General features: G+C 44.4%; 1 protein-coding gene and 1 long non-coding RNA gene across 2 annotated transcripts; one reads left to right on the top strand and one right to left on the bottom strand.

The window, feature by feature from the left end:
• Positions 1-1,396: 1,396 nt before the first annotated feature.
• Positions 1,397-7,562, bottom strand: LOC147527957 (uncharacterized). Its single transcript, XR_015222482.1, has 3 exons — positions 7,483-7,562; positions 6,484-6,563; positions 1,397-1,920 (listed from the first exon to the last, which is right to left on the bottom strand). It is a non-coding gene; the product is annotated as an uncharacterized LOC147527957 (long non-coding RNA).
• Positions 7,563-7,813: 251 nt separating this feature from the next.
• Positions 7,814-11,355, top strand: LOC104384609 (histone-lysine N-methyltransferase SETMAR). The gene is made up of 2 exons (XM_086619083.1): positions 7,814-7,894; positions 10,106-11,355. Exons 1-2 carry the CDS (start codon positions 7,814-7,816, stop codon positions 10,904-10,906), a joined length of 882 nt encoding a protein of 293 aa, XP_086475209.1. The 3' UTR covers positions 10,907-11,355.
• Positions 11,356-12,996: the final 1,641 nt, after the last annotated feature.

The raw sequence follows: 12,996 nt of genomic DNA, 5'->3' as shown, positions 1-12,996 counted from the left end.
AGAACCATTTCTAAGTTAAACGGAAGTGGAAAAAAATACCTGATCCCACAGAAACTAAGTTATTTTTCCTAGCTTAAGAGAAACACCTAAACTAAAGTAATCCTTGAGGACACAATCTCCCAACTGACTGCCAAACAAGAAGGATAAAGAAAAACGCCAAAGCACGTATTTTGAGACTCCTAGAAAAGCTATTTTTTCATACTGAGAGTTAATTATTTTCACTCTAATTATAGGTTCATCCAAAAATTTAAACACAAGAGCTCAATTATCAACATGTAATGCCAACAAAAATTTTAAAAACATATACATTAAATATTTCACAAGATACATGTGAAACTACATACAGCATGAAGTCCAACCACATTTTAAACAATTTGACTTTATAGGAAAGCAACTCTATAAAATACATACACATACTAATTAAACATAAATTGTGTCTAAGTACCACATCTGTGATAATAGACAACATAGTCATAACGACGTCATGACCTTTTACAAAAGGTTAAGCAAAGGGAAAAAGAAAGACATCACGGGTTTGGTACAAAAGCATAAAAATGAGACTCCCAGAGTCCCACAGAAGTAATTTCCAAATGAAGTCCTAATACTTTATCAAAACTTATTAAATATCAGAGATCATGAAACAGTGTCTGAAGTTCTCACTAAGTACATATAAAAGTTACACAAACGCTAAAAAATAAAACATACTCCAATATTGTATTGTATTTATAACTAAAAATTCAAAAAGTGCATGCCTGTCTTCAGTAGGAACAGCATGCTCCCCTAGCCACGTATCCCAGGAAAACAGTATTTTGGAAAACATACTTGATTGTTGTTCAGGGTGATCTTAAAGCAACTTAACCTCTGCTTCTCAACCCTTGGTCAGATGCTTTCTGTTCTCTAATGAACACTGAGGAAGATGGCAGATGCAGTTACAGCATACAGCAGTTCTTCCTAAGTCTCCTGCCTTACCATAAGACAAAAAAAAACAACCCACAGACATTATCTTCCTTCAGTCTCCCAAGTGAAATTCTCCACACAAATTTTCTGCAACAGTTAAACAAGCTTTTTCCATGATCGAATTATCTTAAGCAAGGGTAAGAGAGAAGTTGTGTCTCAAAGAAAAACCAGGTGGAGTAAGGGCAGTACCTTGACTAGCAGGGGAATACATCTCCATGAACAAAAGCAGCCTGGAGACACCGGCACAGTGAACCTTTGTTGACAGCGTGCAGAGGAACGTCGGCAGTGACCAGCCATGCCTCAGAGCACAAAAGGTCAATACGGCTTTCTGGGTAGAAAAACACAACGTAAAGGGAAAGACAACGTGTCTGCCTGAAATAAGCTTTGGGTACTCTCCACGCCCGGCTGTGCAAAGCTATAGTAACTCTGTGAGCAGCAGGCAGCCCTGCCCTGGCACCAGACACACCTCTGTGTAACCACGAGCACGTGGATCACAGCCACCTTGGGGACTGCTCTCTGCACACCAAACCAGAGAGCTTCCAACCAGCTGCAGCCCATGGTGACACCATGCCAGCTGTAACAGGAAACTGCAGCTTGACTTGTGCGTTCCACAGCACACGGGGTCACAAACAACACAAAGCATCACCACGTACCCACCTGAGCAGCCAGGAAAGCACTTCCTGTGGGAAAACAGGAACTCAGCCTACTGCAGCCAAACAGATCTGGCACAGGATACACTAGAAGCACAACCCAATAAAAACCTGAAACTGTCCATGACACACGTAGGCAACAGAAGACACGGACAGTGTGCAAACACATCTTTATCTACACAGGGCTTGCCAGAGGTCAGTGGTGTCAAATGAAGTTTTTTCATAGAAGGCAGATGGGAAGCACAGAAGAAATTTGATGTGCACTTCAAAGGGAAGAAATTCCTTCAGTCTGCAAGGCAGTTCTACGTCTCACCTAGTAATGAGTTTATTTTTAAGAAACAGTTACACAGAAATCTTAACTGGAATGCTGTTACACAGTATTCCCTATAACAAAAGCAGAATAACACACTCACTCAGGACAGCTTCCCTGCAAAACATTATTACAATTTTAGCCAGTAGATGGGCGGTCCATTTAGTCTTTGCAAGTGGCTCACCTACTGCTGTCAGACCAAAATACTTTCTAGATGCAAATTTAACTGAAATACATCCTGAGACTAATTTTCACTGAAATACATTGCTATGAATCAGGAAGCACTTTGCCCAGTGAGATCTGAATTGTTCTAAACTTGGCTTGTTTACATCTGAAGATGTGACAAAACGTGAAGTTACATAACCTTTTTACTCATCCGAAAGTCAAGCCTTTGTAATTGTTTGTGTATTGACAGAGAGATTTATGGTTCATACCACCTCATCGATGCTGCAAGAGCAGCACATGATGAGCAGTGAAATGCAGAACCCTGTGATAACCAAGAACAATAGCTCAACCACTGGTTAACTCATTTCATGTCTTTCTGCCTCAGTTTTCTTATCTGTAAAAGAAAGAAAACAAAGTTCATCTATCTCTGCACAGCACTTGCAGATATTTTGATAAACTATGTTATTCCAACACAGCGTTTTCCAAGGTCAGTCTTCTCTGCAGGCTAAGGCATACTTAAATGAACTGATCTTTAACTCCTCCTTTGGATTTGCAAACCTGATTACCAGACATTGCATTCCAGCATCCATTTACTTAGGGAAGATTTAGCCAGCTCATTAGCACCCAGCAGGAGCCAGTTTCACCAGGCAGGAGCCCCAGGCTCAGGAAGGACCCTCAGAAGTCCTGCTTCCCAACTCAGCCAGGGCCAGGTGTGACTCTCAGATAAGGAGCTCGGCCTTGCACAAAGCAGGCAGAGTGCCAGCCAAAGCACCGCGCAGCGCCTCCTGCAGCCTCTCACTGTTTCAAATTCTCAGCCCCTCAAGAACTCTGACGTACTTTACAAGCTATAAAGCATAAATTTATTGAGCTGTAAATGGCCAAAACCCAGTTTCTTAGCTAGGCAATTAGCAGATAGTATTAACGTATTCATTATTTTTTTAAAAGATAGCAACATGGAGGGGAACTGTATCTGTGGTCAGTCAGATGCTTGACTGGTACTCAAGTACAAATAGCACATCTTAAAATAACTGCAGACTGGTCTGAGAACAGTTCAAAAGCAGGAAACAGGTGAATGTTTCAACTCCTCATCCTCACACGGCAGAGTAGTGTGCAGAGAACAAGGGGGCAGCAAGGGCAACACGTTCACCACCTACACCTGGCAGGCATCTCCCACTGACAAAATAAACGTTTACACCTGGTCTTTTCACAATCCTCTGAGAACACAACACCAGACACTGGCATGCAATACTGGATTACTCAGGTCTATATATCCTGCCTAAATACACTGTAGAATATCTATATTCTGCTATTTTACTACTAAAAAACAGTGAACTGCTAGCATCATAATAAATCAAAGTACCTTTCTGCATTATCAACACTTTTTAAAATTTGGTTGTTTGTAATAATGAGTCTTGCAGCCATAAACACACATGAACAAAACCCTAATGGGATGTGTCTGTTTTATCTTATCTGCCTAGGCAAGACCACAGGGAGGAAAAAAGCACCACCTTAGTGTCTAGACACTAGTCTTTGAACTTGAGTAGCCTCAGAACACTGTCACTCTGCTCCACTTAATGGGATATTGATTTTTTATACTTCGCTCTCTGCAAATCAATATTTTAATAGCCGCACAATAGACTGGCAGAAGGATGGAGAGTACATGCCCACTAACCTGATGGAGATCATTATCCTGCAACAGAGGTCTAATCAAAGGAAAATTTAAACCTGAGATGAGAAGAGCAGCACAAAGAGAAGAGTCTGTAAGTGAGGGAATTTAAAAAAAAAAAAGGTATCAAAGATTAACTAGAGAAGGGAGAAGCCACAACCTAAAGAGAGCATAGATAAGGCAGCTAACAAACTCTCAACCTGGAAATGACAGACTAAAGCCCCCCCTGGACTGTCTTCATGATTTAAGAAACACTTTAGGTCTCTTGCAGGAAACATCTCCAGTAGATCCCATGTGAGATGTACTTCCTTTTAAAGTAAAACAGCAAGTTTAAATATCTGACTAGCCTATTCAGAACAAAGTCAGACAGAAACCCTGTGCAATGTAAACTAAAAAGCTTAAAAGGAATACCTTATTATTCCGGAGACTGGTGCCACAGGAAGCTAGGAAGCTGAAGGGAGCCTTCAAACAGGCTCTTTCAACAAAAGGCCACCTTCTGATGACATCTTCCTGGTGCAGGCAGCAAGCAACTTTCTATGCTACGGAGTTTAAAGCAACCATCTTGCATGGCCTGTTAACTTGCGGCAAGCTTCAGGCAGAAAATACTCCAACAGTCCAGACAAATGGAAAACCAGTGCGAGAATACTCCTGGGGCAGAGTATTCCCATACATAAGTGCAGTGGGAACTGGCTGAGCAGCAAGGCCACTGAAGGCCACCTCAGGGGTTACAACTCTCTTTGCCAATAAGGCAAATCTCCCACTAGGCTACACCAGGAAGAACACGGATCCAGAGAAGTTACGAATACTCCCTGCTCAGCATGACGAGGTAGCAATGTAAGCTGTGGCCAGTTGTGGGCCCTCCAGCTCAAAAGATACATTGAAAAACTGGAGATAATCCAGCAAAGGGCTACCAAGATGGGCAGAAGACTAAGCATATGACCAGTAAGAAAAATCTGAGGGACATATGCTTTTTTATTCCAGCAAGGACACTTTGAGGTAATCTAAAGGAACACTACAAAGAGTAATTATGAAGACAACAGTCAAGCTCCTCTCAGTAGTGATAAATAAGGCATAAAGGCAAAAAACTGCAAGAAAGTTCACGTCTGGGAGGCTGGTACAGCCCTGAAACCAGTACCCAGAGAGACTGTGAAATGTCAGGCCTTGAGAGTTTTCCAGAAGCTCAAGAAAGCCCCAGCTGACCTGATGGAGTATTGGCAACACTCCCAGTTGAAGACAGGGTTGCACCAGATCACCAAAGTTCCCTTCCAACCAACAGTACTGATGAGGACACCATGAATACTCAAAATCACCAAATTATGTATTAATCACTTGACATTTCTTAGTTTCCACCAACCTGACATTAGAAAGAAATCTCTTAGAAAAAGCTTCCTCGATTCCAAGGCCCTCTGCCTACAGAAAAGGCAGGATTCGCAGGTAATTTCTTCTAGACTAGGATTATACCTAGTTTCCTAAACACAGCTCCCTCACTGGCAGTCTGACGGGTCACAGCTTCACAAACACTCCTGAGCTCCACCATCTTGTTAAAATACACAGTACCAGCCACAAAAATCCAGTGAATTCGGATGAAAACAGCTCTCAAATGAACTCACTGTTCCAGGCACAGTTAACCGTCCAAACTCCAGTTATCAGATGGATATTAAGAAAACTGAGAAACTGCAGAGAGCAGTCATATAAATGATTAATGAGCAGAAAACATTATTTATACAGGGAGAAAAAACAAGAGTGAAACGCATGCAACATATCACGGAAAAACAATTCATGTAGTCTCATCCTAGAGACAGCGTAGTGCATTGCAAAAACCCACAGCTGGACCAGGTGCTTTAGTTCAATATCACAAAGTTCACACACAGCTCACTCTTTCAGGTCCATTTTAGCTTTCTTTCAACAACAATTATACATAACAAATTAAAATATTGGTGAAAAATCAATTTTTCACCAAACCTGGCCATCTCAACAGTTCAACCCATTCATAGTTCAATACAACAGAAGCCCTGAGTGGGAGAAGGAAAACACTGGATTTTCCATGACCTTTCACTGATTTCCAAAACCCTGTCTCCTTTACATGTAAGCAATCTGTTTCTTTTACTACAGAGTAATGACTCATTACTCCTGTCATTTAAAAATGGAAAAGAATTCCATCTGGCACTAAGGATTAGCAGCCAAATTACGCGTGTCTTGATCTAAAGGTCGATTTGGTAATAACAGAAAGCCTTAAACTACAAAACCAAAGCGTATTTTAATATCTGCAATCACTCCACATTTCAGTATCTACCTCATAAAACTGATTTATTGCCTTCCCTACAACGAGAAGTGCTCACAGGATGAAAGCATCAACCCCAAGACGGCAGAACTCCGAAGCATCCATGGGAAGCAGCTGTACTGCTGCTTGGGTGGACAACTCGAGAGTGACAGGCTGTGTGCATCTAAAGCCTTCCACCATTTTCATTCCATCCAGTGATGAAGCGCTGATGCTACAAGTAATTTTCCTTTACGTTCACAGCAGCATACACTGACTGATCCAAGGTTAAAACTGTTCAAAGTCTTCCCCAAAATCACACTGGCCAGATACTGGGAGGCACTGACCTCCAGAAGTTCCTCTTCCATACCTTGTCTTCTCTCACAGGCTGAGTGCAAACCTAAACAACGCTGTTTGTTATCCTCCTATCAATTCTGTTATCCCCATTAACTGTCCCACCCACAAACCACAACTTTACCTCTCCTGGTGTTGCTCAGCAACTCTTCGCTGGCAGGAGGAAAGGAACACAATAGGTGAAGACTCCCAATTTCCTGGAAGCTGCAGAGAAATCAGAAAAGTCATATCAGTTACCATCACAGGGGAAACGGACACAGACAACACCTTGTTGGAAGGATACAGAGCATGCTCCAGGGATTTCTGTCTCCTAAGTCTGAGGAGCTCGTTTCTGGATGTGATAATTGATTTCCAAAAAGGAAAACACATGGTTCACACAAAGGGGAAAAGAAGATGAACAGATGGTAAGAGCTTGCACAACCTCAGGCCTCAAAACAACTGACCCACAGGGCAAACACTAAAGCCAGCAGAACCACCAGAATCCAACGAACACCAGCCTGACTCAGTTTCCCTCACCATAGCTCAGTGTGCTGTTCGCACATAAAAGAAGAGGTGAGACGAACGGCGACTGCTCTACTCTTACCACGCCGCACAGAAGTGGTTTTGTCACAATTGCTTTAGGAGAACATCACATAAAGCATGGGCAAGGCCTCCCAGATCACACCAGAGCTTGGTTCCACGAGCCCGTATCTCCCTTCATCCAGAAAACTTATTTGACTGAACTATCTCCTGACGAAGCAGACTAAGGGAAGAGAAAGGCCTTGCTCTGCATGCCTGTAGGTACAAAACTTGCCAAAGCTTTTTCTGTCCCTAGACAGGAGATGGCTGCCATGTCCACTGCCCAGCTACAGCCAGCAGAATTTCTAGGCCTTGTAAGATCTGAACACAAGACTTCTCATGCATATTAACTTATTTAAAAAAAAAAAAATATATATAAAAAGTTAATTAGAAATGTAAACCAGTCAGTAAGAATTAAAAAAAAAAAAAACACAAAAAAAACAACTCTAATAAACGAGCAAGGATTTACAACCACACGAAGAACTAAAACAACTCAGTAGTTTGCAATTAACATTTAAAATTACTCGGGTCTGAGTACTTTCACACACACGACACAAAGCCGCACCGGTTTCCGGAGGGTCAGCCCCACCGCAGGCAGCGAGCCACAGCGGTAGCCACACCACCTTCCCCGAGCCCCTGCCAGCCCCATCCCGCGGGTGCGCAGCGGCGCGGACCTCCCCTCGCCCCCAGCCCGCGGCTGCGAGCAGCCAGCCCCGCGCCGGCCTCGCCGATGGAAACGTAGCCCCAACATGGCGGCGCTTCTCCGGCGCGGAGCCTCTTTAACGGAGCAGGGCGCCTGCGCACTGGCACGCGCTGCGTCACTCTCGCTGCCCAATCACAACGAGGCTCCAGCGCGAATAGCCAATCCGCACAGCGCCAGGGGGCGGGGCCGCGCGATGGCGGCCGGAGCGGACGTGAGCGGCGGGCGGGAGCCGGTGGTGGTGCCGGTGTCCGGGGAGGCCCCGCCGGCCTTTCAGGTAGGGGCGGGCGGCGCGGCCGCCTCGGGAGCCGGGCCGGGGCGAGCGGGGCACCGGGGAGGGGAGGGGAGGGAGGGAGAGAAGCGGCCCGGCACGCCTCAGGGAGCCGGTTTGCCGGCGCCGTCCGTTCGGGCAGCCCGCTCCGGGGCCCGCCTGCCCCGCGGGCCGCCCAGCAGGGTCTCGCTGCGTGCTCTTTCATCGCCCTGCACGTCAGGGACGCAGATGTACATTTTCTTTCTCACTGTACGGCGTTTTGTAGATTTTAATGGCGCAGCTGTCACCTTCAGGAGCAACAAAGCTCTTGTGCTGCGCGGCCGCAGGCTGAAAGCAGACCGGGAGTAAAAATGCGATGGGCTTCGCAGCCACTTCTGCTGCACAGCCCGTCGGAAGTGGTTCACAAGAAAAGGTATAACCTAGAAACAGGGTGATCGTTTAAGCTTCTCTCATACTTCCTGAGGCATAGCTCAGTTTCTGCTGTATTGCTTGTCCTAAGTTCCAAACGCATTCCCTGGAAGTACAGCATATTGCCCAGGTGCCTGCTTCAGTGATGTCGGAGTCTACGGAAAACAGGAGGAAATCGCTTCTAATAAGCCTGGTGGGGGAATAAGAATCATATAATCACAGAATGGTTTGGGTTGGAAGGGACCTCATCCAGTTCCAACCCCCTTGCCATGGGCAGGGACACCCTCCACTACACCAAGTTGCCCAAAGCCCCATCCAACCTGGCCTTGAACACTGCCAGGGATGGGGCAGCCACAGCTTCTCTGGGCAACCTGTGCCAGGGCCTCACCACCCTCTGAGTGAAAAATTTCTTCCTTCTATCTAATCTAAATCTCCCCTCTTTCAGGTTAAAGCCATCACCCCGTGTCCTGTCACTACACGCCCTTGTAAAAAGCCCCTCTCCAGCTTCCCTGTAGGCTCCCTTTAAATACTGGAAGGCTGCAATAAGATCATTCTGGAGCCTTCTCTTCTCCAGGCTGAACAGCCCCGACTCTCAGCCTGTCTCCATAGCAGAGGTGCTCCAGCCCTCAGATCATCTTCATGGCCTCCTCTAAAGATTAGAAATATCTAATCCACACAGACCCTAATTTTCCGAAATTGCATGGTGTGCTGCTATTTAACAGAAATAGAAAAGCTTGTAGTCAGTGAACGGGAGAAGATGGGAACAGAAAAGGGATGATTAAACTTGCCTTTGAATGAAGCCAAACAACTGAGAAAGCAGAGGTTTATGAAAAGAAAGATCTTTCTGAATGAACTGGCATGTTTTCAAACACACAGTAGCTACCAGATACAAGCTACTACGAATGTAATATTTAGTGATAGCACATACTCCACGTTTCTAAATCAAGCTTTGCAAGCTGAATGCTGGGAAGAAAGTAAAAATATACATGTAGCTGTCTTTATATTTTGATTTTCAAATTCAGCAATGTTTCTATCAACTTTTATTTTGCAACAGTTCATGGTTCTATAATCATTCACCTGCTGGGGGCATTAGTGTAATTTTGAGAACCTAATTTTTAATGTGGCTTGCTTGAACTGAAGCACTTCTGTTCCTGCAGACAGAATTTAGGGTGAAGCAAATACCATCTCACGTTCTACCCTGACAACACAGTAGTTAGCTCAGCTTTTTTGTAAATATGTAGAGGTGTGCTAGTGCAACACCATCAAACACCATCTAATTTCTAACAGAATTAGCAGGAGCAAGTTTGAGTGCAACATTTTCAAGAGATGAATTGAAAGTATCTTTGTTTTTAGCAAAAATGGGCATTTGAAATTCTGTGACTTAAAATAGCTATAGACTAAGCTTATAAGTAGCTTATTGAGTGCTTTGAAGAGGGGAAAAATTACTTTAAATATACTTTGCTGTTTCTGTAAATAAAAACTATCTAGTATATTTGATCCAATTAGCTGACATGTTTTGTCTGCTAAGAAATCGTGTTTTTTTCGGGCTAGTAGACTATTTTGAGAAATTCAGTCGCTAACAGACTATTGATTCTTTTTCAGTCTGTATAGAATATCTGATTTGCATTCTGTAAAATGTTTTAGCAAAGTTAGACTCGTAGTTAGAAGCTTACAGGAAAACAAAGCGTTCATGATTTCAGTTCAGTTTGGAGATCAGTCATTGCCAGACACAGACTTACTAAAAATTCAGCAGCCTCTGTCGACAGAGGCACCGAACACGACCAGATTTGACTCTTGTTCTCTCCACAGTACAGCCCAGACAGCGTGGCTGGAGCAGTCGGAGACGTCGACCCCACCGAAATCACCTTTCCAGGATGTTCTTGTCTTACCAGCTCCTGCGTGGTTGACACGTGCTCGTGTCTTTGCCGCGGTGAGAACTACAAGGGTTGGTGCCTCAGGCCGACAGAGGAAGAGGAAGAGGAGTACGCCAGGCCCGTGTTTGAGTGCAACGCCCTGTGCCGGTGCGGTGAAAACTGTCAGAACAGGGTTGTTCAGAGGGGTTTGCAACTCAGGCTTGAGGTGTTCAAGACTGAGAAGAAAGGGTGGGGTCTTCGCACTCTGGAGTTCATCGCTAAAGGAAGATTTGTCTGTGAATATGCCGGTGAGGTTTTAGGCTTGGACGAGGCACGTAGAAGAACTCAGGCCCAGACATCACAGGATTCCAACTATATCATAGCGGTGAGGGAGCACCTCCATGACGGACGGGTCATGGAGACGTTCGTGGACCCTACGTACATCGGTAACGTGGGCAGATTCCTTAATCATTCGTGTGAACCAAATTTGTTCATGGTGCCAGTTCGAGTTGACTCAATGGTGCCTAAGCTGGCACTTTTTGCAGCTACTGACATTTCTGCTGGAGAGGAACTTTCATTTGATTATTCTGGAAGATTCCATAATTTATCAATAAGCAACAGAGAACAAAAATCTTCAGAGGGGGATAACAGATTGAGAAAACCTTGCTACTGTGGGTCCCGCATGTGTGCTTCCTTCTTACCCTGGGACAGCTCCCTCTTTTCCACACCAGACACTTGTTCAGGGAGCTCTCCATAACCTTTCGGTCCCTGAGCACACCTAGCAAATATCATTTCCCACAGTAGTCAAACTGCAGTTAAGTAAAACTCTGATCATGTATTCCACCAAGGAAGCACATGTGGTTTTGAGTAACAGCTGGAAGACAAGACTTTGAGAATAAATTCCTGCAACATCTTAAGAGACTGTTTTCAAGGTGGATGCTGTGATATGAGGGAGCACTGGAGCGTCGAGATGTTCTAAAATCAGTTACTAAGCCAGGCCTGGTGTTTTTTCTCTTGTTCTGACAGCTTGCTGTATGATAAAGCACCTCTCAATTTGTACCTTTAACTTGAACATTGGTACACAGAAAGGACGTGATAAAATGAGAAATGTCACAAAGTTACACAGGAGAGTGAGACCAAGGAATGTTAAAATTTGCAAGAAAGGCATTAGGTTTCTTAAATCCCATTCAAATAAAATATTTTATTTTAAAGTACTTGCTATAAGTTTTTTTTTGTTCCACAAAACACAAATAACTAATTATTATTGATGTAAAAAACTCACCCAGAAAGATTAGCTTCAACGCTTTGTAGCCCCCTGCCCTTCCCATCTCCAGTCACATCTAGCTGCATGCCAAAATCCAGTTTTCAGTGACCAGTTCGGTTCCATTACTGTTGGCTTCTGTGTAAACAGTGCAGCACTGCAGGCTCTGGGAAATACAATCATCCCAGCTTTTAAAATCTTGTCTGTCTCAAATTCTGGAATAACGGCACATCCACGTCACTTTCCAGCACTATTGTAACACACTCAGGAAGCAAACTGAGACTCTGCAGCCTAAAGCAGTGTGATGCTGCTGCTCTGCCTTCTGAAATAGACTCAAGTGGGAAATAGGAAAGTCCATCTGGACAAGAAAATTGTGGGTTTAGTTGTTGAAAGCTGGCAGAGTCGCTGAAAGGAACGCTCCCGTACGACTGCTTTGTTTTCACCGTGCCCACAAAGCCAGGCAGAATGAAGCAAGGCCTGTCCTTTCCCAGCAGAGGGAGAAGTTTGTCACCAATTTTCCACCCTTCCTGCACAGGTCTAACACGCTCACACTGCTTCACTGACGGCTCCTTACACCAGGGATACACCAGGGAGCTTTGCCGGATGGGGTACGTTCCACAACTGCACGTTACTTCACCTCCTTTCTAGAACGATCAAATCAAGGAAGTTTCAAACAGGTTTGTTCTGAATTTGCTTTTTTGGAACTAGATGATCTTTGAGGTCCCTTCCAACCCTAACCATTCTATGAATTTCTCCCAACTTTGATACACGGGACAGATAAACCACAGCTCTGCTTTTCACAGCCCTGCCACAGTGCTCCATCAGGGCACAAACCCCTGGGTGATTTGCTCTGTGTGGTTTGATCTTTATTTATAACCTTTGATGTAACACACACCTGTAGTACATCTTGGGGGACCCATTGTTCTGCAGCCCACCAGCAAGGTTTTGTTTGTTTTTTTAATGAAAAAGATAACTGCTTCAGACCTGAAAGAGTAATCTGATACTGACAAAGAATAAAGGATGTTTTGCTGCTCTTATTTTGCTTTTTGCTAAACAAACAAACAAAAAAAATCTTACTTTGTGTTTACTTGTACTTCCTAGATAAACTTCAGTGTGAGCTTCTCCCCATTTGCTGTACGCCTTCATGCTTCCTTCCGTTGTGAAGAACTGCTGTTGAGATTTACACCCGGCTGTGGTTTCAGCGTAGGATAAAGAGTACCACGTGGTTTTTCTTACGGTTAATCATTGAGCATCACTTCTGTCAATACAGAAAGCTTCCCAAGGGTTTCAGCTGCTTGTCAGTAGTGATTTACAAGCTCAGTGGCCATTAACCTTACTCCGTGCCTGATCAAGGGTGCCTGCTTCTACAGAAGAGAAGTTCTCCAGGTGCTGTAACTCAAGACCAGAATACAGCTTCGGTTGCAAGTTCTTATCTGGTTTAAGGGCTTATCTGGTTTTCTGCTCCCAGAGGGCGTTGTGCCAGCCACCTTTCAGCCTGCAGGACTGGAGGGCTGGGAGGGGATGATCCAATCTACTTCCATTTCCCTCCTGGAAAAAGTTTCAAAACTAGTTTTATACCATCTGTA

Source organism: Tauraco erythrolophus, chromosome 12 (genome assembly GCF_009769465.1).
Source record: "Tauraco erythrolophus isolate bTauEry1 chromosome 12, bTauEry1.pri, whole genome shotgun sequence".
Lineage (NCBI taxonomy): Eukaryota > Metazoa > Chordata > Aves > Musophagiformes > Musophagidae > Tauraco > Tauraco erythrolophus.
Note: the sequence above shows the minus strand (reverse complement) of the source record. Positions and strands in the feature narration are given on the sequence as shown.

Excerpts from the sequence above, each read along its gene's own strand:
- LOC104384609 (XM_086619083.1), top strand. The coding sequence starts at position 7,814 with ATGGCGGCCGGAGCGGACGTGAGCGGCGGGCGGGAGCCGGTGGTGGTG. Across the intron at positions 7,895-10,105 it reads AGGCCCCGCCGGCCTTTCAG|TACAGCCCAGACAGCGTGGC; the intron begins GTAGGGGCGGGC and ends TTCTCTCCACAG.